Source organism: Drosophila nasuta, chromosome 2R (genome assembly GCF_023558535.2).
Source record: "Drosophila nasuta strain 15112-1781.00 chromosome 2R, ASM2355853v1, whole genome shotgun sequence".
Lineage (NCBI taxonomy): Eukaryota > Metazoa > Arthropoda > Insecta > Diptera > Drosophilidae > Drosophila > Drosophila nasuta.
The window spans coordinates 6,184,186-6,207,137 of record NC_083456.1 but is presented as its reverse complement, the minus strand read 5'-3'; the positions used below and the strand labels follow the sequence as shown (position 1 = coordinate 6,207,137).

General features: G+C 39.3%; 1 protein-coding gene across 2 annotated transcripts; it reads right to left on the bottom strand.

Annotated features, from left to right (window-relative positions):
- Positions 1–666: 666 nt before the first annotated feature.
- LOC132786673 (probable serine/threonine-protein kinase kinX) lies at positions 667–22,492 on the bottom strand. Of its 2 annotated transcripts, none has more exons than XM_060793269.1 (6): positions 21,255–22,492; positions 6,458–6,637; positions 5,879–6,390; positions 5,587–5,809; positions 5,304–5,517; positions 667–5,239 (listed from the first exon to the last, which is right to left on the bottom strand). In XM_060793269.1, the coding sequence occupies exons 1-6, from the start codon at positions 21,430–21,432 to the stop codon at positions 2,791–2,793; spliced, it is 3,756 nt and encodes a 1,251-aa protein (XP_060649252.1). In that variant the 5' UTR covers positions 21,433–22,492; the 3' UTR covers positions 667–2,790. The 2 variants fall into 2 exon arrangements, with proteins under 2 accessions (XP_060649252.1, XP_060649253.1); XM_060793270.1 differs by lacking the exon at positions 21,255–22,492 and adding an exon at positions 15,038–15,625.
- Between the last annotated feature and the right edge of the window lie 460 nt (positions 22,493–22,952).

Sequence of the window (22,952 nt, the reverse complement as noted above, 5' to 3'; positions counted from 1 at the left end):
GTTGATTTTTTTTGTTTGTTTTTTGCTGTGTTGATAATTTAAAATAATTCTTTCATACAAACATAGTTGTTGGATTATGTGAAACAGTATTTGCAGATCTTACGCAACGCTCTTAATCCATTTTTTTAGTTTTAGCTCCCTTTCTCTCTTGCTCTGTATCGCAACGCGTTTCTCAATCAATTTTACCCGCAAGTTTAACGGACGTTCGCAAACGAAACTCAAGTTTACTTATAGTTTATAATTCTAAATATGTATATGTTTGCATTTCTTGTAGATGTGTGCACGTGTAGTGAGGTGTAGTGTAGTGTAACGATTAAAGTAGTGTGTGTGTGTATGTGTGTATAGTATACGATTCATTTTGGAGCGCTGCTTGATTAACATGTCCCCACTCTCTCTCTCTCTCTATATATCCCACCCTCTTCTTTATTTCTCTTACACTTTCGCTTAGTTCACATCTTATAAATGTTTTTATTCTTTTTAGCTTTTTTTTGTTTCGTTGCGAAACATTTCTCACAGTTTTAGAAATTAAAACAAGAGCGTTCCTTAGTTTTGCCATTACATCAACGTTTTCCTGTTCACAATGCAAACAAAATTATTGTTTTGTTGTAGGAATACATATTTTGTTGTTGTTGTATAAATTAAATTTAAATTATCTGGGTCTCGCACTTAAATGTTGTGTGTCTCTGTTAAACTTTAAATATTATTAGGTTGTTGTTTTTTTTTTTGTATTCTATGCATTGCAATAGTTTCTCTTTTCTTTCTTTGTGGAAGTATTTAAATTGTTTTTAATTTTTTTGTTTGTTTTTTGATTTTTTTTTTTCTTTAAATTTTTTTGTTACAGTTTTGTTTGTTGGAAAAATAGAAGTATGTTCTTATGTATGTATGTATGCATACAATTTGTTGAGGCGCAAAGCATTCTGACATTTGATTTTGTGGGGCGTAAACAAACAAAACAAAGAAATCCAAAAACACAAAATATAATAATAATAAAACGCATCTCGTTATAGACTCTTTCTCCTGGTACTACAACAACTGCTACGTTCCACTGCAGATTGTTTTATTATTAATGTTTAATGTTATGTAGTTGTTTCAACTTGTGGTTGTTGTTGTTGTTGTTGATGGCACAGCGTCTGTTGATAGTTTTTCTTCAGGTGCAATTTACATTTACATTTTATATCACAATTTTTGTTATTATTATTACAATCATTATTTTCACGTTGTTATTAACACATTCTTCTCTCTTTTCAATTTCATATATTTACGCCCAGCAAACGATTTGTTGAGCAACTTATAATGTCAAGAATTCCCTCTGCTTATTAAGAAAAGTGTCTCTCTGCATATGTGTGTGTGTGTGTTTTGTATGTGTATAGAAAAATAGATGGAAAATATTGAGTTATTAGTGCAATCGTTTCGCTTATCCAATTGAAACAGCTGCAGCAACAACTCGTTTAGAATTAGAATTTTAGTTGACAGTTTTAAGGCTAGAGCTCTCAATATGTGCTCAACATTTATGCAAAAGGAATGAGAAATTTATTTGTTTAACATAAATATTTAACGCACATTGAGTTTGAAATGTGTTCCAAAAAAAGTTTCAAGCAATCGCCAAATTATTTATTAAGCCATTCCAATTTAACGCATAAATTGCAATTGCTTCACAAATATTGGGACGTTTTTTGTAAACCAACTTTGACACACATCATGTGTGTGTGTGTATTTGTTTGTGTGTGTGAGAGAGTGTATGTGTATTTTTAATGTAATTAACCCATTTAATATTGGGTCTCTTGCATTTTTACAAATGTAACTCAACTTTCTGCACTTGATCTTAACATTGTTTCACTTTTTTCTTAATGCATTTTTGTAACAATTTCGGTTAAATGATATGAAAATAATGGAAAATTACAATCGCCTTCTCTTCTCTATTCTTTTTTTGGTTTTTTTTGTTATCAAAATTTCAACAGTGATTTCTTTTTGTTGTACATTTTGGGTTTTCGGTATTCAAAATTCTTAATTGTTTATAATATTAATCGATGTTCAGCCAAAATAAAAATATGCAACAACTTTTGACTTAGTTAACAGAAAAGCACAAAAAGTCTACATTTTTGGCGACAACTGTTGCAGTTTTTTTTACTTTAGTTCTTTTACCAAAAACAATTGTTTTTTAGTTGATTTCTTTCTTTCGTTTTTAACACATTTTCCTTTGCTTCCTTTTATGCTTTTGTTTTTATTTTCATAATAAAAAATTATAGCGATTAATTACATGGTTTCTTTTTAAATCTTTTTTATAAAAAAAGGTTTTTTGTTGGTTTTCGAACGACTGTTTGGTTAGTTGGTGTTGTTGTTGTTGTTGTTATTTTAGTTGTTGTTGCTACAAATATCTTAAACAGCTTCTTTTTATGATTTCAACACAATTTTTGATCTGCATTAAAATTAGACGGAATTTTAAGTAGTTTCTTTTTGTTTACATTTTTGCTTTGTTGTAAAGTGTATCGAATGAGGAAATTGTGGCAAATTATACTCTTATAGTTTGCTTATGATTGTACATGTGTATGTGTAAAATGTGGGTATGTATATGATTGTATGTATGTGTGTAAGTGTGTGTATGTAAAAAGTTATACAAAAAAGGAAACATTTTTTTAATGTTCTTGGCCAGGACGCCACATGTTTTGGTTTTTTTACCATCTATCTTTGGCCACCCAATTTGAGGGACCAAATCCATTCTGGAAGCTTTGCTGCGGCGCCTGCTCACAGCTGCTGCTTGTTGGCTTTTATACGCTTCGAGACGGACACCGCTTAGCCACTTGCTGTGGCGGGCTCACAGTACTCTGCCAGATGGTCGCCGGGTCGCTGCTGCTGACGCATGCGTCTCTGCAGCAAGAGACTCTCGCTGGGCGACGATAGGCCCATGCCAACATTGACAGCTGGCGCCTTCTCCAGCAAATGCGGCGGCACCTGAGACGAGTGCACAAAGCGACCGGAGCCAATGCGTCCCTGCTGCTGCTGCTGTTGTTGCTGCTGCTGCTGCTGGTGTTGGTGCTGCGAACGCTGCATGCTCCTTGACTGATTCATGCCGCAGCCGCGCATTGTTGGGGCATAGACACAATCCTGTCGCCAATTGCGTATCTGCGAACCGGGCAGCGTGGATTGCTCATCCGATGGCGGTGAGCCGCCGCTGCCGCTGCTGCTGCCGGCACTATTGTGACGATGCTGGTGGTGCTTGAGCACCGGCAGCGGATTCGGCGGTGGTGGTGCCACCTTGTAGCCAGCGGCGCCGCCGCTGTGCGAGAAGCTGCCCAAATAGTTGCGCTGCTGATTGCCGTAGTGTCCGCCACCGCCGCCAGTGCTGAACGGTGGACGGTACTTGCGATAACCGCCGGCAATCGAATGCTGCTGCGGCTGCTCCGATTGATGGCTGCGATAGCGCCAATTCTCCGTGGACTCGCCGCGTGGCGCAATGTAGCGATGATGCTGCTGTTGGCGCTGCTTGCGAGTAGTGTGTGCCGTGCCCACATCGTCGTAGTTGTCGTCCTCCTCGTCTATGTCGGCGTCCTCGTCATTCTGATATACGTCCGTTGCAAAACAAACATTGCGTTGTTGCCTATTGTTGGTGTTACTTCCTGCTGCCGGTTTTTGTGGCTGTTGTTGTTGTTGATATTTCGGTTGCTGTTGTTGGTTGCCAAAAGTCGTTCGCATTGTTGTCGCGTCAGCTGCAGTCGTCGGTACGTTCTTCAACGCATTCAAATCATATTCTTTGTTATCATCATCATTATCGTTATCATTATCGTTATCTTTATCGTTATCATTATCGTTTGGTGGGCATGTTGTTGCTCTTGATGCTGTTCCTGCTGTTGTTGGTTTAGCTGTTGCTGTTGTTGTTGCTGCTTCTTGCACTGCCGCTGAGTTGACAACAATTTTTGCAGTCTCATAAATTTCAGGTAGCTTTTCATTTAAATCACTAATACTATCCAATAGTTTAACATCATCTCTCTTCTCATCATCGTTATCATCAATATCTTTATCATTATCATAATCGTTATCCTTATCATTGCCAGTTTCAATTTGCTGTTCGCCGCTTTTGCCATTCATCTGTGTTGTAGTTGTAACTGGTGTTGTTTGCATTTTGTTGCTGCTGCTGCTGTTGTTGCTTTCGGTTGCTGTTGCGGTTGCGTTTGCGGTGATTGTGGTAGCACTAATATCACTTGATGTTGGTCGTTGCCATAGAGCCCCATCAACATCGTCATTCTCCTCTTGCTTCTTCTTCTTCTTGGCCTCATCATTCTTAACACTTTCTATCTCCATCTCCTGCGCATTGTTGCGCATTGTTGTTGGTGTAGCAAATTCGCTTTGCTTTGATTTTCCCATATTATCAATAATAAGTTTCTCCTTCTCATTCTCTTCGTCATAATCTTCCGTCTCTGCTACCTTCTGCTCTCCGTTCATTACATCTCTTTCAACGCCAAATTGTTGTTTGTTTCGATTGTCGGCTTCATTCTTCAGCTTTTCCTCCTCCTCCCAATCTTTATCTCTTCCCTCCTCGTCGTACTCTTCATCTTCTTCTTCTTCAATGTCATCCTCACGCTGCTGTTGCTGCTCATACAAGTAATCGTCACCATCATCCTCGTCCAGCTCACGCCAGTAATGCTTATAATGCTGCAAGTCCTCGCCCTCTCTCTCTCCCATCTCATACGATTCATCATCGTCTTCCTCCTCAGCCTCAGCCTCACTGCAGCTGCCATTTGCCGCTGCACGCTGCTGTTGCTCGCGTTCCTGCTGATATCGACGAGTAGACTGCGCCCACTCATCGTCCACACCCTCATCGAGGCGTCCAAATGCCTCCAGAGCTTCCTCATCATCGTCGTCCTCCTCATGGACATTCAGAGTCTTGAAGCCGCCGCTATTGTTGAAGACGCTCGACGCATTCCGCGACGATTGACGACTCGGGGGGGCATGAGTGCTGACGTTGCGCTGCATTTGCTGTGCCGTCGACAAGCGACCGCCATAGCTGGATGAGGATGCAGCCGCTGTTGCGTTGCGTTGCGAGCGACTGCGAGTGAAATGCGCCGGTGGCTTTGGATTGTAGTTCTCATCGCTGTAAGCATCGATGTACGCCTGCGAGGGTTGATAGATATTCGGGCGCTCCTTCATGTAATCGTAGCGCATCGAGAAGTGTTGCAGGATCACTCGTTTCACGGCCATTGCGGACTCGGCAAACTGCGATATCTCGCGTGCCGACTGATGATTGCTGTTACAAGAAAATTGAGGTTTATTTGTACAATTTCTCATTTGTTAATCATATACAAGCTTACCGCCGAATGTTGTTGGGCGTTTGCAGCGCCTTGTGGCGGGATGCCTGCTTATTGCTGGCGTGTGGCTCCTTCTCACACATACGAATCCAGGTATGATTAAGCACTGCCTCGGCACTGAGACGCTTGGATGCCTCCTTAACCAAAAGACCACAAATTAGTTCTTTGGCCTCATCGCTGACATCGTGCCATTCGGCCTCCGGAAATGAAAAACGTCCTAAAAACAGATGGGAATCCAGTAAAATTATTCCATTTGGCTTCAAAATTGACGACGAAGCGGACTTACCCTCTTGAATGGACTCGAAGAGCAACTCCTGGCAAGTGCGACAGTTTTCACCGCGATTCCAGCCGCAATCCTCGCCGCAATTGCCCGAAAAGGGCGGATAGCCACAAAGCAAAATATACGCAATAACGCCCAAGGACCACAGATCGCAACGCTTATCGTAATAGTTGGCCTCGCCCACAAACAGATCGACTACTTCGGGCGCCATAAACTCGGCGCTGCCGACCTGTAAGCAAGCACACTCACTTTAATATCCCCGCCACAGTAGATGGGCCAAGAGAATAATGCAACTCACTGGTGTCAAAAGCTGAGGCGTCGCGGCTGGCGATGAGATGTCCGTGGTGAACTTAATGCCGGAGCCCAGGTCGAAATCACAAATCTTAATGGGGCACAGCGAATCGGTGTTGACGCACAGTATATTCTCCGGCTTGAGATCGCGATGAGCAATACCCTTCTTGTGCAGAAAATCCAAACCGGACGCAATCTCCTTGATGATCTGCGCCGCCTCGCGCTCCGAGAAACAGATGTGCTCCTGGATGCGCGTGAGCAATGGGCCGCCATTGATTTTCTCAAACACCAAATAGAATTTCTCATCATCCTCGAAGAATTCAATCAATTGCAAGATGCCCGGATGTCCCTGACAGTGATGGAATGTCTCCACTTCACGAAAGACACGCGCACGCGCATGTCCCGGTATCTTATCGATTACCTTCACAGCATACTCCAGATCGGTGTAGATGTTAACGCACGTCTGCACCGATGCATACGCTCCCTCGCCGAGTATTTCGCCGGTCAACTTGTACAGCTCTGCAAGAATCGAATCGAATTACCATTGTTGTGAAATCGAATTGAAATTTGGATATATTGATTGTACCTTGAAAGGTTGACGAGTGCAGCGATGAGCTGATGCGTTTCTTGCGCCTCTTCTTCTGCATCTCCTCCTTGTGCCGATTGAGTTCAGCCTGTCGCTCCATCTCCGTCATGTTGGGCGCTTCGCTCGACTCATTCCCGGACACATCTTCGCTGCTGTAGCGCGTCAATTCATTCTGACCGTCTGAAAATAGAAACCAAAACAGGAATACGATATTAATGTGATCTCAACTAAAAACAAATTTACAAACATTGCGGCAAAGTTGAGTGAAACCTGATGAAATTGTTTAAAAAAGATAGTAGGACAATAGATCAAGGGATAACAATAAGAATTTGCCTAGGTGTGCAACTGATCTGCACAAAGCTTCGCAACGAACTGAACCAACTATTGCAATTACCAAATAAAAAAAGAAATTTCTGGGTATTGTTTACACCGTGTCACATATTACAAATTTAACGCATGATATCAAAATTGTATTTTTTTCTTATTACAATTCAGCATTATTCGCAATCATTAGTTTAATTATAAAAACCTTTTTGTTGTCATCATACAAACAAACTAAAAGCTCAAATCGATAAATATATTCCTTACTTATTCACAGAAATCACACATAAATTCAAGCAAATTTATAAATTCATTCACAATTTGCTGATATCATTGATTGAATTAAAATAAATAAAGATAAGGAAATCCGCATTTTTCATGTTCTGTTATCGTAACTACAACCATCGTATAAACCTAACTAGCTTTTTGTATCGTGTGAGTCACGCTTTAAGGCATTTATACCGTATTCTGCTTACAAAGACTGACGAAATCTCATTGGGCTTTAGAACATAATACGAAATAAGAAATTGCGCAATGTGCGGCTAGATTTGCATTTGCATAGCAAAAAGAATGTCTTTATTTATTCTTTCTTTATGCAAATGCAAAACTTGACAATGCACATAAAGATGAACACAATTTTGATTTTTATTTTTATGGAATATTTTGAATATAAAAATGCTAATCAAATATCTTTAAGCTAGCCAAGTGAAACCGAGAGAAACTTCAATTCTACCAGCTGTTGCTCTTGACTATTCAAATAGACAAAAATCTTCAAAGTTGGAAGCGTGATAATTTAATTCCTTGCCCAGAGTTTTTGACTTTCTGGTCAGCCTTCGATTTCGTATGCTGGCGATAAAGTGTTAAACAAATAAAGCAACAACAGCAGCGCTTATCGAGTGACGCCAAGTCCCACTAAGATTTGTTCGATCTATAAAAGAACTTAACTGCTATAGCAATGGGCAATGGTCAATGGGCGGGTTTTGTTTGGTTCTATTTTTTCTGCTTGTTTGTTTTCGTTTTACTTGAATCGCAAGCAAACACAATAAATATTTGCGCACATTTATCGGCGACCACATGCCATATTTGTATGCCTATTTTCAACATTTATCAATGCATAAAAAATAATAATAATATAAATATGTATTCATAAGCACACACACACACACACACACACACATATAGACGGCGATCGGGCAAACGCACACAAACAAAGACAATCATAGAGATACGAAGCGAGTACACATAATTTAGCTCAACTGCGTAGAAAGCAAATCGCGTGTCGTAAACAAGTCGAGTCAAGCCCCATGCAAAAACGAGTAAGTCAAATAAAATATGTAAAAATAAAATAAAGAAATATGTTCCCGACTGCAAGTCCATACATATCAAAAAGTTTATTGTGAATATCATGTGAAGTGGAGTCAAGTAAGGAGAGCCAAAGAGTGAGAGAGAGAGGGCACTGCACTGGCGATGAGAGAGCGAGACGATCGAATCATGATGATGATGCCGCTATGTGCATACGTATTATTGTATCTTTTAATTGTTGTCATAAACCAGACACTGCTATTTATAGAACCCAATGCACTTTCGAGCATATGCTGTCAGTCTGGCTGTCTGACTGTTTGGTTGTCTGCTTGTTTGGTTCAATCGCTAATCAACGATCAACGATCAACGATCGAAGGGGCACGGTCTGTAATCAGTCAATAAAGAGCGACTGCAGAATAGAGTGAAGTGGCAGAGAGAATTGCGACTGTCTGTAATAAATCTAATGCTGATATGCATCGCTGCACTTGTTGGACACTGCACAGCGCGAGGTAATTGGCCTCTGGTCAACTGCATTGCATCGAGTGTGCTGCATGCCGCATGGATGATACGCATAATAAAGTAAATAAACGACGAGACGATCTATTTAAGTGCAGACACACTATTGCACACAATTGCATAGGACAGACTGCAGAGCATAAAAGATATCGTAAGAAATCACAGTCAAGAAGCGAATGAATAATGTGAGAAGGCAACTCAAGAGTGCATTCTACATATAAGTGAAAAGTATTAGAACTTTGGCATTAGTATTGAAAAGTAATGATCATCTACACTCTTTCCAAATAATTTATGATTCAATATTCAATATCAATTCAAATATTGTACATTATTTTCATAATATCAATGATTATTAGAACACGCGTTGCTTCAACTAAATAAGCCTTTAGATTTGTTTTCTAATTGGTGAAAAGTGAAATTAGGATGTGAAAAGTTATAGAACTTTGGCATTAGTATTGGAATACACCTGAAAAGTGATGATCATCTACACTCTTATCAAATAATTTATGATTATCTCAATTCAAATATTGCACCTTATTTGCTTTCAACTAAATCAGCCTTTATTTTTCTTTTCTAAGTGCTATTATAAACCACTGGCCAATCACATAATTGGTGAAAAGTGAAATTACTAAGTGATAAGTTGTAGAACTTTGGCATTAGTATTGAATGCATAGTGATGATCAACTACTTTTATATATTAAAGTGTACAGTATAATTTTCGATTATCTCAATAAAAATATTGTACCTTATTTTTATATTATCAATGATTATCAGAACACACGTTGCTTCAACTAAATGCGATCAATCAGGCTTTATCTTTGTTTTCTAAATGCTTTTATAATCCACTTGCCAATCACATAATAATAATAATTTCTTCGCTGACCCATTTTCGCTTCGGCCATTTCTTCTTGTGTTCTTCCGCCTTCTGGGCATTTCTTAACAACGCAATTCGTCGATTGATAAACAAACTCACACTATTAAATATTTAGACTAGCTTTCGTTTTTATGTTGTGTGTGTGTGTGTGTGTTGTGTTCTTCTGGTTCCGGTGCAGCTAAGAAAAAAAGTCAGCATCATCCATCTGCAACCCCTTTCCCGCTATTTATCATCTTATGCAGACGTCATTTGCCGCTCGCTCGCATTTGAATATAAAATTCTTTCCGCTGTTTTTCATTTTATTTATTTGGTTTTGTTTTCTTTTTTATTGGGCTGCCGAGAAATTTGGCCAACAGCCCACACCACCCTCAACGCGTCATTCTTGGACCATGCCCACAATTCTCACACACGTTTCTACGCCCACTTGACGCACAGCCGCAAAGAGTCGATCACGCAGCGCTCTTATCTAAATTTAAATTTGGCCTATTTAGTGCGTCTCTTTCATTGTTATCAATTACGTAAATTGAAATTGAACAGAAACAGAGACAAAAGCTAAAAAAAAAAAAAAAAGAGAGAAACAAAGAAACGCGGCGTGTGCTTAAAAAAGAAACACAAATATGCATGCTGATCTTTTATTATTTTATTTTGATTTTCTTTTTACTATTTTTCGAATTTATTTTTATTGTCTTCATTTGTTTGTGTTAGGCAGCAGCAACCGCCATCTTAGCTCCCCTCTCCCCTCCACGCTCCCCACAACCCCTTTTTCTGGCGCCTCTTGCGATATATTTTGCGCATCTCTTTTATAGATTTTTGCAAATCATTTTGTTTATTTAATGCATGTTTTTGTTGCTCTAGATTTTTCACCAACAATAACAATTTCAGCGTTTTCGCTGTCGTAAGTAATTAATTATGATAAATTGCCGGCGATTTGTTGCGACATTAACAATGAGCGTGAAATCTTGACAAATCACATGCGTCCCTCCATTAATGAAAGTTAATGTAATGCTCTGGAATAACTTTGGCAAAAAAAACAAAAATAATTATCGCACTTTTTGCGTTTCAGAAAACCTCTTTGTAACTAAAAGCATTTTAATCGCTGACATTTTAGAATAGATAACATAACTAATCGCCTGATTTTGGTTCCATAATTAAATGCAAAGTCAAATTGAAATATTTGATTTGCATTTCGTCAGCATTTTAGCAGGTGGCATAACCCTCAAAAGTCTCCATTAATTTGTTTGTTTTTATTTTGTGTGTTTGTGTTTTCTTTTCATTTTTGTTTTTGTTTTGCGTAAAAGAAGCTTCAAAGACAACGCTTATCTAAGACACAGACATTCGAGTGTCAGGGCATCTCACAATTACACAGTTTCGGATTGCTTTCGAACTCTCGTGTTACGATTATCGAATCAACTTGATTGAGATTGCGGTTCACAGTACGCCTTCGAAAACAATGGAAGAAATCCCCTGCTATTGTATACCCTGTGTATCATAAAAGGGTATAATAAACCAATTAGTCATATCACAAGAGATTACAAATTTCTCGCTGCTCTAAGATATTTCCCAACCACAAGGTTGAATCATACTTCACAGGGTATTCTCTAGTCGGATCTATTCGAAAACACTTTTACTCGGCTTTTAGCTTTTGTTTTCGTCAAAACGTCAATTGGAAGCCGTAGAAAACTGAAACCAAAACAAGCTTAAAAATAGTTTACTTTTTTTTCTCTCTTATTTCATTGTTGTTTTTATTTCTTTCCCCTTTTTTTTTTTTGATTATTTGTTGTGCTTTGCAAAAAGTGTAAACAACAAAGCACAAAGAAAACTAGCGAGCCTCAGCTATGTCCCTTAGCTTTGAGTCAGATTAGCTCTGACGTGTTTTGCCGGCCGGTCAAATGAGACTGCGAAGGGGGGAGTGGGGGAAGGGGGAACGGAGAGACCGCGACTTTAAGCACTATCAGGTTCTAGAGGCGAAACATGTGGTTGACTGCGGCTACGGCTACGGCTCATTTAAATTAATTGCGTCGTACTTTACTCTTTAAATAACACCGAAGAAACTTAAATATTTGGAGAACAGTCGAAAGAAAAACCGAAAGTTTTAGATTGAGTCAACAAACAGGCAAAAATGACGAGTAAATAGCGAGAAAAGGCCACAGGAGGCATCATTGCAACGCGTAATTTAAGTAAATATTTATAGGAGGGATGTTTGCATCTAGACCGACTATTCGATACCCTTCATAATGCGACTAACGCCTGGAAATGTTGGAAATTTCAACTGGATTTTAGTATAGTGAATATACCCGCATTTTCAATTTCTTTTAAGAAAGAGTATTGCAATGCTGCTGTTTGATTAATAAAAGGCCCACAACAGAATAAATAATTGTTTTTGCTGCTGTTGTTGTGTTGTTTTACTTGTATTTTTTACATTAAATTGCCAGAACAACTCTATAAACAAAACTATGCAACAAATATTTGCAAAGAGATTTTGTTCGCGAAATGCAAGAAATAATAAACTGCGTTTCAGATATGCGAGAATATGAATATGTGTGCTTAAACAACACGCCATAAATACGCTATATAACAGCACACAACAATTGCTGTCATGTGTTTGCCCAAGACGACTGGCTAACAAGGCTCTGAACTGAAACAGTTGTTGGTAAAGCCCGCCCGCCCGCTGTTCCCTCTCTCATGATGATGCAACACTTTTAGAATAATCTAGAGTGCGAAGCGAACCGTATTTAATGTGCATTTACTTCGGGACTTAGGATAGGTCGTATTGTAAGTCGTTAAATGGAAAGAATTTAACGGTTTCCGACTATATTGGCAGTAAAATGTCGAGGAATGTTTTCAACTAATTTATTATTAATTCACACTCTAAAATCGAACTAATTGTCATATTAATATATCAAAGCACAGCGTCTATACTATACATTTTTCTGATTATTCCTTGATTAAAGTTTTTTACAACTACAATAAAATAGAAAATACATATTGTTTGTTACTTTTATGCTGATATCTCTGTTTCTATTGTTCATCATGGAATTAATTCTTACGCCCATAAAAACTAGAGAAACAAGGTCGTAGTCAGAGAGTTGTCTTATAAATATAAAAAACAAAGAAAACAAAGTCTGAATAGGATCGTTTGATTAATATTGGGGTTGCACATATCAAACATAATATTTTATCCAAGTCGTGTGCCAATTTTTAATTGAGTCTCTACCTTCTTTCCCTCTCTTATCGCCCAGTTGAAGTACAACAGCAGACGGCGAAGCTGATAGCAAAACAACAATCAAAGAAACACGCGAATTGATAGCAGACGTATAAGAAAATAAAAACAAGAGCAACCTTGAAACATTTCAGTTAAATGCAACAACAAGAAACCTGTCCAAGTCTCATAAAGAGTAATAACAATAATTAGCAAATAACCAAAGAGTGAAAGAGTACAATATATAGTAGTATGTATGTATTTATGTATGTACGTTGATATATACAACTAACAGTAAGTGCTCAAGATTAGCAAAGCGTGGTAGAGGTGAGATAAAATGGGGCGTAGTAGGAAACAAAGTGAAAGACGCGACGCAGTAGCAAACAAATTAAAATGTTTAAAGCAAAATTTGCTCAAATTTAATTAAAGTAAAAGCCATAAAAAGCACATGAAGACGGCGAAAAGAAAAACATTCGACACATGCGGGCAATGGCGAGAGCGTGATACCAAAAAGAGCACTAAACAAAGAGAGAGTGCCAAGTACAGAATGCCGATGCTCTCTTACGCCTTACGTCGCTCTCTCTTGCTACCACCTATCTCTTAATCTCGGGGTGTTACTTCATACTGAACGAACACAACAACAAACACATATTCGGTTAAGAAGAAGAAAATTATTGCGCCGCCGAACGAAATTGTAAAAGCAAAAGTTGAATAAAAATGGCGAACCAACACCAAACCCAACAACAACAGCAGCCGCGAGAGCAGAGCAGCTAAGCCGCCTGGCAGTGGGCGCAGGGTGGGAGAGGTAGGGTGTTAAACTGAACGCGTGTGTTTGTAAAACAAAAGCAACAACACGCCAAAATGCAGAATTATAATATGAATAGCAGAAATATACATATGAAGTACATAAAGATATGCGTCTGTTTGTATTTGTGAATAGGCCTGACGACGCAGCCACGCAGCGCTCTCAAGGTCGTAGAGCTTTGTGGGAATGAGGTAAGCTGCACTGTCGTTTAGTTAGTGGGTGTGTACAGGCTCAGAGAGAAAGACAGAGAGCAGTACTCCATTCACACATTCGCACTCCCTGCTCCCCATGCCAGTCCTCAGCCACAACAATTTCATTGAGCCTTTTTTTTGCTACAGCGCAAATTCCTATTGGAAGTGCCCCAGTCTATCCATCCCTTTCTGTTGTACCATCTCACTGGTTGTACTTGATGAGGATGCGCGAGATATTGCGGATGGAAGAGAGGAGAGAAGAGCTTCCATGGCTACTCAAATATTGTGCATTAACTAAACGCTAATTCTATATTCTTCTATATATTCTATATAGGCACGTAGTCACAACACACAGATCAAAATACCAGAAAAACAATGTAATTTATGCGTTGTGGGTAAATTAAATGAAGTCGAGCGAAAAATCCTTGGCCTGCTGGCCATCAAATTGATCCCATGGAACAATTTGAAACTGTGCCCCCAAACAACAACGTTCTGCATTTAGGGTTATTGCAAGCAGCTGTAAACCATTCGCAACTAGTTTATACTGAATAACACAACATTTGGAGCATGTGTAGCTCATTTCTTGATCACTTTAATAAAACACATCGTATATTTTGACAAATAAAAGTAAGTAATCGTTTTTCCGACATTTCTTAATACGAAAATATAAATAGTATTAAAAAATTGAAATCTGTAACATTTTTATATAGTTATAATACCATACGAGTAAGGGGTGTATAAAGAGTGAGTAAAGCCTTTTGTTTTAGCCAAATCCTGTCATTGATTTTTGCAGCTTAACCTAAACGTGCACATTAGACTTGTTGCCTTGTTAAAGCCATTGGCCCCTTTCTGCTTGTTAGCTTATAAGAATGCATTTGTAGTCGTACTTATAGTGTTTGTTGTTGTACTGTTCTAATTGGAATTGTAAAACTTGTTTACCGTTTGTCTGAGCTCATGCATATGAAAACAATATCACAAGGCATTTGCTTCTGTTGTTATTGTTGTTGATGTTGCTGCTGTTCCGTTTTGTTCTTTCTTAAAACACAATGGGAGGCGAAAGAATAAGAGCAGCAACAACTAGGAAATGCAATAGATGTGATGCACTGAGTAAAATGCCAAACGAGACGCACACACACACACATACACACACAGATAGACAAAGATAGCGGAAAGGCAGTCAATGAAATAAAAAGGCAAAACAAATGCAAAACCGGCATTTTAATCGATTCAGTTTTATAGCGCACTTAATAAGTGGAAGTGTATAATATGGATATGGGATATATCGCACATAATATTTATAGTACATTTGTATGCGTGTAGAAAGAGCTTAAAGCTTCTATAATAGGTAATTTTGCATTGTATTTGTATTTACCCAACATGTTTGTGCTTGTGGTTGTTGCTGTTGTTCTCGATGCTGCTGTTGTGCTTTGCCTTTAGCCGCAACGCAATTTATCTAAGCAACGCCCGCCGGCTTCGCCTCGCCTCGCCACTCCGTGTTAACGTCGCTGCTGGCGTCGCTGCTGCTGCCACCCGACACGTTTTTTGGTTGTTGTTTTTTTGGTTGTTGTTGCCGTTCTTTTGGCAATGCGTAGATAAAACCGTTTCTTCTATTCGCGGTATATTGCTTATAGTTTTTGGCTATTTATGGAAGCGAGGGTGGTGAGGTTTAATATAAACCCAATTTGGACTAAATGTTGAATTAAATACGCAAAAAGGAAACCGTCATCCTTAAAGCAACGTCAAACAATTTCAATATGAATGATCGTTGTGCCGACAACACGCGGAAAATCTCTAGAAATTGTGACGGCGACGACGACGTGGAGTTTTGTGCTGTGTGGTTGCTGCGGCTGCGGAAAATATGTACAATTCGTACATGTGTGTGTGTGTGAATGATAAAACCGAATAGTAAAAAAATATAAAACAGAACAATTCTTGAAACACGGACAAAATGTAGCCGGACCGTCGTCGCGCGGCGCAAACGAGGAAAGAAACAAACACGCGTCGCCGAACAACCAACAGTGCCAGGCCCAGGCCCCAAAGCAGCAGCAGCAGCCGAAAAACTAACGAGAGCCAGTTAGAGAGAGCGAACGAACCTGTGAAAGAGAGCAAAAGCACGAAAGCACTCGCAGAACTCGCAGAGCAGTGCCAAACGCATTTCTAATAAGAGTCGTGGGCTGCTGCTACTGCGGATGTCTTGTAAGCGAGGGGTGGAGAGTTTTGCTATTTATGCTATGCGCTCTCTTTGCACGTGCCGAAGAGAGTTGTGTAAGCTAACAACAACGAGACATGACGCTGACGTCGCAAATGTTTGTTTGTGCATATTTTGTGCTTACGTGACTTTTTTGACACATGATTATAATGTTTACATACACACAAATATTCTTTGATTTGTTCACTTATTCGATTTTATGCATTTCAGACGTATTGTGTTTTTTTTTGCATTATAACTGCACAAATTAGCAGCCGGAAAAGAAATACTGGCTACTTTAAAGCCGGTTTTCTTTAATTAAATAATCGCATACTTCAAGCATTTTATTAAGGTTACTGTTGTTTGTATGTGTACAATAATAATAATAATCATATTAAGAGCCGGCTGCCGCAAACATCTTGTGATTAACCCCCCACTAGTTTCGGCGCAACATAAATAAACAAAATAATGAACTAAGCATGTGCTTTGCTCGCTTGTGGTATGGAAAGTTTTTCAATTTGATTCAATTAAAAGAACCGATGTCGGGTCAGATATATTTGTATATGTTCGCATATAAAGAGAATACGTGCGAATATGTAAATCATATGAAATCAACATAAATAACTCAGAAAAAGAGCAAAGCCGATTCGCGAATACAAATTGTTAACTATTTTGGGCGTGAAGTGGAAGTGGAAGCGGAAGATAAAGGCAAAAAGCAGATGGATCGTGATCAATGTTTAACGAATTCAAATTGCGTTCTATTAAAAATAATTACAAATACATAGAGCGAGGTTTGGCAAAACAACAAGCGAAGAGCGTGGACAAGAGAATGTGAGCGAAACATAAGATAACAAGCAAAACGATATGGAGGAGAGACTGACATAATCGCAAAGCACGTTATTTTGATTTTATTTTGGCTTCCCGAGTAAACACAAGAGCGGGATACAGTGAGAGAGCGACAAAATGGAAAGCCGCAACAACCAGCTGAGTAAAAACTGACAGACAGCCGCTTTGTCGCTACAGCTCAAAACAAAAACAAAACCAAAAGCAGCAACAGCAAAATAACAACAAAAGCGACAAGTGGTGGTCCCAACACTGCGAGAGAGAAAGAGGGGGACGATGGCTGCCGAGAGCAACGATGAAACAGACATTGGGCTGCGCATTGAAAAAGACCGGTATGACCACGCAAAAAGCAGACAGCAAGAAGCAAACAAGCAAAAACAACAACAACACCAGCTGCAGTCATCAAGAGAGCGCCAACGAATGAGCGAGCAAAAGACAACAGCCGAACAAACAGACAAGGGGCTGTCGTCTCTGGCACTCTCTCTCTCTCTCGGTCTCTTGAGTATACCTGACTGTGTAAGTGTGAAGCACACATACAAGCCCAACATCACGTAGGCTGCTGACGTGCTTTTGTGGAGGGCAGCGTGAAAAACGAGGTTAACGCAAACTTCCACAAATATACACATACAGACGCACTCACATGTATTTATTCATGCAAAAACATCATCGCCTGATATGCGAATTGCGTTCAAAAACAAATAAGTGGAAGGGCAAAACACAAAGCAAAAACAAACTTTGTTTTTGACACAACTACAAATGTATTTCTATATGTATGTATGTATGTAAAAAGTGTTTAAATGTGGTTTGGGTTTCTTTTTTTTCTTCCTACTGCACGCCGCACAGCGTTGCCACATGTGAGGAAAAACGTTACATTTCCATAACATGGCGTGCAATGGGAGTTGGGGGAGACGGCTACAGAGATGCGTATGTGTGAGTCTGCACGTACACACTGTAAATTGTTTACGCCACAAACTCGCAATGGCAACCACTGTGCGCATAGAAAGAAGCCTGATGATAATAATGCTGACACGATACATTTACACATTCTATTTGGTTGTTGTTGCCATGTCGTCTGCCACAGACCAACGCATGGTGGCAATTAGCCAAGTAGCCACCCACAAAGCTCCCGTCTGACATGTTAGTATCTAGTATGCACTCATACACATGCATGCACATATTCATGTACATGTCGCCTAAAAAACGTTCATTGTTGCTGGCGAGAAAATTGCTAAATAAATTATCGACTGAGCCGACGCCTTCGCCTCAATCCCGTTTTTTATTTTTTGCAAGGCGTGAGTATCCAGCGCACAGCTGTAAATTGCCAGCCCCCACACATTCCTTCCCCTCCTTTTCATTCGCACCAGTTAAAGGCGCTTATAAACGTGATTGTCATACTATTTTCATAATACCCTGTAACCGCAGCAGCCATTAAAAATATTAACTATACAGTGCAACCAAGGTATGTACTAGTCAAGCAAACCACTTTATTATATTTTATATTCATTTTTTTTTAGGTTTGTCATCATCCTCTGCTGCGGCTGCCACTGCACTAGGAGCAGCGCAGTCGGCTACTCAGCTGCAACACGTCACACGTCAGCAGCAGCAGCTCGAACTCGGTCAGCGTTGGAGCATAGAGCGCAGCGCAGTCGAAGCGAGAGCTGAGGCGGGGGTGGGGGCAGAGAGAGAGAGAGACAGAGAGGGGAGCAGCCGCGCTCATCGCTTTGTCTTTGTGTTCGCACGTTCGTTCATTTTGTTTGCTCGCTTGCTTTGGCAGTCGTTCTATTTTGGGTTGCACTGCGGCTTCGGCTTTGTTGCTGTTGTTGCTGCAGCTGCTGCATCGCCAAAGTGCAATAAACGTCATCAAGGTTATACGCTGCCGCAGCGCTGTCGGCGTCACAACAGTTGCGGTTTGCACGTCGCTGTCGCTGTTGCTGTTGCAGCTGCAGCTGCAGCACAGGTTTCGCTTGCAGTTTATTAACACTTTGATCCGTTTTCATTTGTTACTCGTTCATTCACTTACACGCACACATGCATATACTTGAATATCTTTTCTTGTTGCTCTTTGGGCACCAAAAATTGTGAGAAACAATGAATCACTTTTGTATTAATTGCCTGCTCACACTCAGCTAAGCTAACCATTAGACACACACATATAGCTGACTCGCTCTAACAATTTATACTTCGATTGCGCCTCTATCTGCTGCTGTTGTCTTTCTCTCCTTCACACTCGCGTATAAAATGCAAATATATTTCGTCAATTTGTCGATTCCGGAAATAAGCCTCGGCGCGCAGCTTGCCCAAGCATACGAGTACCAACAACAGCAACAACAACGAAATACGAAGACGGACAGCGACAGCAGCAACAACAATAATTCATTTCACGCTGCTGCCCACGCCTCTGACTCAGTCTCAGTCTTCCCCTTCCCCCTTCTTACGTACCTAAAACTAGACTCGAAAGACATTCTGAGAAAGTTTCTTGCCTTTCATCCGTGGACAGCTGTTTATTGCGGCAACGGGGAAGAGTGGGGAGCGGACACATTTCCTTCCAGATGTTTTTGGAAGCATATGCAGAGGGGAATGCGCTCTCTCTGTGTATCTTATCATTCCATATACTAAGTGCAAGATAACCCAATCATTTTTGAATATTTGTAGCACTCGGCATGACAATTGCTAATTGCCTCGAACGAGACAGTTTCTGTTTTCAAACAGAAGGGGAAAAAGTCCAGAATGTCTGAGATAAGTTCATATATTTCTACATTATCACAAACACTTGAGAATTGGAGAAGGGTGAAAATTACAATCTTTCTTAATTTATGGAGATAAATAATCGTATTCCATTTGCCGAGTTTAGATGTAGAAAAGTTCAAGAAATATCATTATGATTAACCTTTATTAATTATTACCGCAGAGGCAATATAAATCTACTGCGCAGTTCAAATATTATTTTAACTGGAACAAGAGCTAAGAACTGTTCGCTTTATAAAAAAATTAATATAATTCTGTTCTTTTTAAAACGATCTACTGTATACATTTTTAACATATATGAATATTTAAAACTGTAAAAATTTATATGATTGTGAACATATTAATGTCTAAGCATTCTAGTAACTAATTAAAAATAATATCGCACTTTCTATTAAACATCTTAAGTGTATAAGTAAGAGAAATATATTATCAACCTTTATCGATTATTGCGTCAGTAGAAAAGTTTACTGCGCATTTCTAAATGTAGTAAGAAATTTTTGCTAATACTTTAATTTATTGTGGGAAAAATATTATATCACTTAACTTTACTACTTGTACTTACTGAAGTTAAGTAGAATAATGTTATTGCTTGTATACTTGACTAATTTCTTGATACCATTCAAACACTGCACAACAAATGAATATGATAATTAACACTTTTAACCAATAAGTTTAATGGAATTCCTAGCATTTCAGAGTTTATTAGAATCTAGACTATCAAATTTACTGTATAACGTTAGAATTTGCATTTGGCTATGAAAAAGTATTGCGTATTTGACAAATTTTGTTGTTATCCAAACTCTTCATGTTTAAAAAATACTTTTTTGAATTATGTATAAAGAATGGAAAACTTATTTTGAAATTCAGTGGAATAATTGTTCAACGCAGATTGCATATAATGTATTGCATGTTGGAGTAATTGCATAATGTAATTAAACTCCTAACAAGTTTAAATAAAGATCTTTGTGAATAATAATAATCCATTGTAAGCGAAAGGGAAAATTCGTTTTACAATACATTGGAATTTGGTCTATTAAAATTTACTGAATGAAGTTGTTGTGAAAACATTTTCCTTCTTCTGTAAACAATTATTTCATTTTCAATGGAACACCTTCGTCTAATTAAAGCTACACCAAGTTCGTGTGCAGTTAATGGATTACTGGCCCACTGTGCATGCGCAAATCGATAGCCGACTGACGTGGTTAAATTGATTAGCAAACAACACAACATGAATATCAGATTTGTGTGTAAACACACAGTGTGCAAAGCATAGAGGTAATTTTGTTTAATGTCGAAGACCTCGAGGGATCCCCAATGAACAGACGGAGAGAGAGTTCTAGGAATATCGAATATAGAAACTGTTGCCAAGCTACAAATGGCGGCCAGCTGTTTTGGCTGCTTCACTAAAAATACAGCATGAGAATGCAGAGGAAAAGGAGAATGCAGTTGGGGGCAAACAACATGCAATGCCCAACACGCACAGTGTGGCAAGTGGTATTATACGCTTTCAGAATAAGTTTGAGAGCACACATCATAAAAATGCGAAGAGTGCCGTAAAAGGCAATGCCAAAAGTGGAAGAAGCAGAAAGCCACAAGGTAAAGGGATGGAAAAGTGCGCTGCATATTGTCGCTTATTCTGTCTCGCTCACTTTTAGGCTTTTTTATTTGCGGACAGCAGCAGCTGCAAAAAGTTTCGATGCATAGAGAGAGCAGCTCTGCTCTGCACAGTGGGACAATGGTGATAAAAACTTTAGCAAGGGAAAGCAAAAAAGGAGTAGAAAGAGAAGAGAAGTAAAAAAAACTTGAAACTCACCTGATTGACTTTGGCTGCAGCTGTTGCTGCAAGAAACATTGCTGCCGCCCACGCCGCTGTCGCCAGAGCCGCTCGCGTTGTTGTTGGTGCAGTTGGCGTTGCCGGCGTTGCGTCGAAGCTTGGCAGCAGCCGTAGCAGCTGTGCTGGCATTTTGCTCCTCCAAAATTCGTTCAACCATTGTAATTTTTCTCTTCGCTCTTCTCTATAGTTTTCTTCTTTTTTGGCAATCGGAATTAGGCACTCACACAGTCTATTCTGCTTTTCAACTCAGACGCAGCTTTGAAGAATATTTTTTTCCTGACAAATGGCTGCAACGCGTTGTTATTGTTGTAGCTGTTGTTCTTGCACAGCGCTAATAAGAAACAACGTTGACGTCAACGTCACTGCTGCTACTTCTGCTGCTGCGCTGCGGCTGTTCTCTATCTCTCTCCTTCTCGCTCTTTCTACTGTTGCGGCGACGACGGCGCTAGTTGCTTTTGTTGTTGCTGTCGCTGTTGCGCTCATTCAAAATGGTGGCTGCTTAAAGATTTTTCGCAGCCGCTGCTCTGCCAAGATATTTAGTTGGGTGTTTTGAATTCTTGCTACTGCAATGGCTATTGTTGTTGTTGTAAGTGCAGTCGGCGTCGTTGCAAATTGCGCAGCAGCATCAAGAAATTGTCGCAGGAAATTTACTTTGCCAAGAAATAACTTTTTTCGGCAGCTGGTGGTGCTACTGCTAACGCTGCTGGACTTTTGACTGCGCTGCGCTGCTCGGTCGGTCGGTTGTTGTTGTGGCTGATGAAGTTGTTGTTAGTTTTTTGGCTACAGATTTTGCTCATCACACACTTGGAGGAAAAAGCGAGCGAAAATATGGTGGAATATTCTTCTTTATTTTCCGTTTCGAATATTTTGCCTTTTTGCGCTTTCCACCTTTCCTTTTTGTTGTGTGGCTATTGGGCTTGATTGTGGTGGTCGTTGGTTGTATGTGTATGTACGAGTGTATGTAGTTGCAGTAAAATTTTTTAATTAGATATTGTAAAAATTGCTGTTGGTTATTGCCTGGGACTAACTGGTGGTGGTGTTTGGTCGTTGTAGCTGTTGTTTTTAAAATTTTTCTGCAGATTACAACACAAAAAAAATCGCTGAAATAGCGGACAAAAGCCGTTTTCTTTGCGTTTTTCGCTTTAAATTATCTCTTTTAGCTACCGATCCATTTTTTAACGTTCGAAGAAGATTTCCGACTGAGCAAAAACTTTTCTGCTGCGTTCCGAGTGCCCGTCATCGTTTCCCTTAAACATTTACTAATTTTGTCCACATCTTGACGCAGCAAATATACCAACGCGTAGCTAACAGCCACGCAACTTGCGCCTTTCACAGTCTGTAGTCTGCTGTTTACAGCATATTTACAATTATTCTTATTGGGCATGCTTAAAAGGAAAATGTAAAAAGCTTTAGTTTGGAAGCATTATTTAATTAAATTAATTTGTATTTAGAAAATTTATAATTATCACTTTTGTGTATAGGCAATTTATTAAATTTGTATTGTATTGTATTGAGGAGCGCGTGTGGAGTGAATAATGTTAAGTCTAACATTGCACTGTTAATTACCATCAGCTCAATTCACACTTTCGAACACTGAAATAACGAAGCTTCCCTTTTAAAATTAACATATTTCAATCGATATTTAATGAATTTTAAATTTTCGAATTATATTTAAAT

Coding starts and splice junctions, on each gene's coding strand:
- LOC132786673 (XM_060793269.1), bottom strand. CDS start 21,432: ATGGTTGAACGAATTTTGGAGGAGCAAAATGCCAGCACAGCTGCTACG. Junction 5,518..5,586: donor CTTCGAGTCCATTCAAGAGG/GTAAGTCCGCTT, acceptor ATCTGTTTTTAG/GACGTTTTTCATTTCCGGAG. Junction 5,240..5,303: donor ACGCCCAACAACATTCGGCG/GTAAGCTTGTAT, acceptor TTCTTGTAACAG/CAATCATCAGTCGGCACGCG.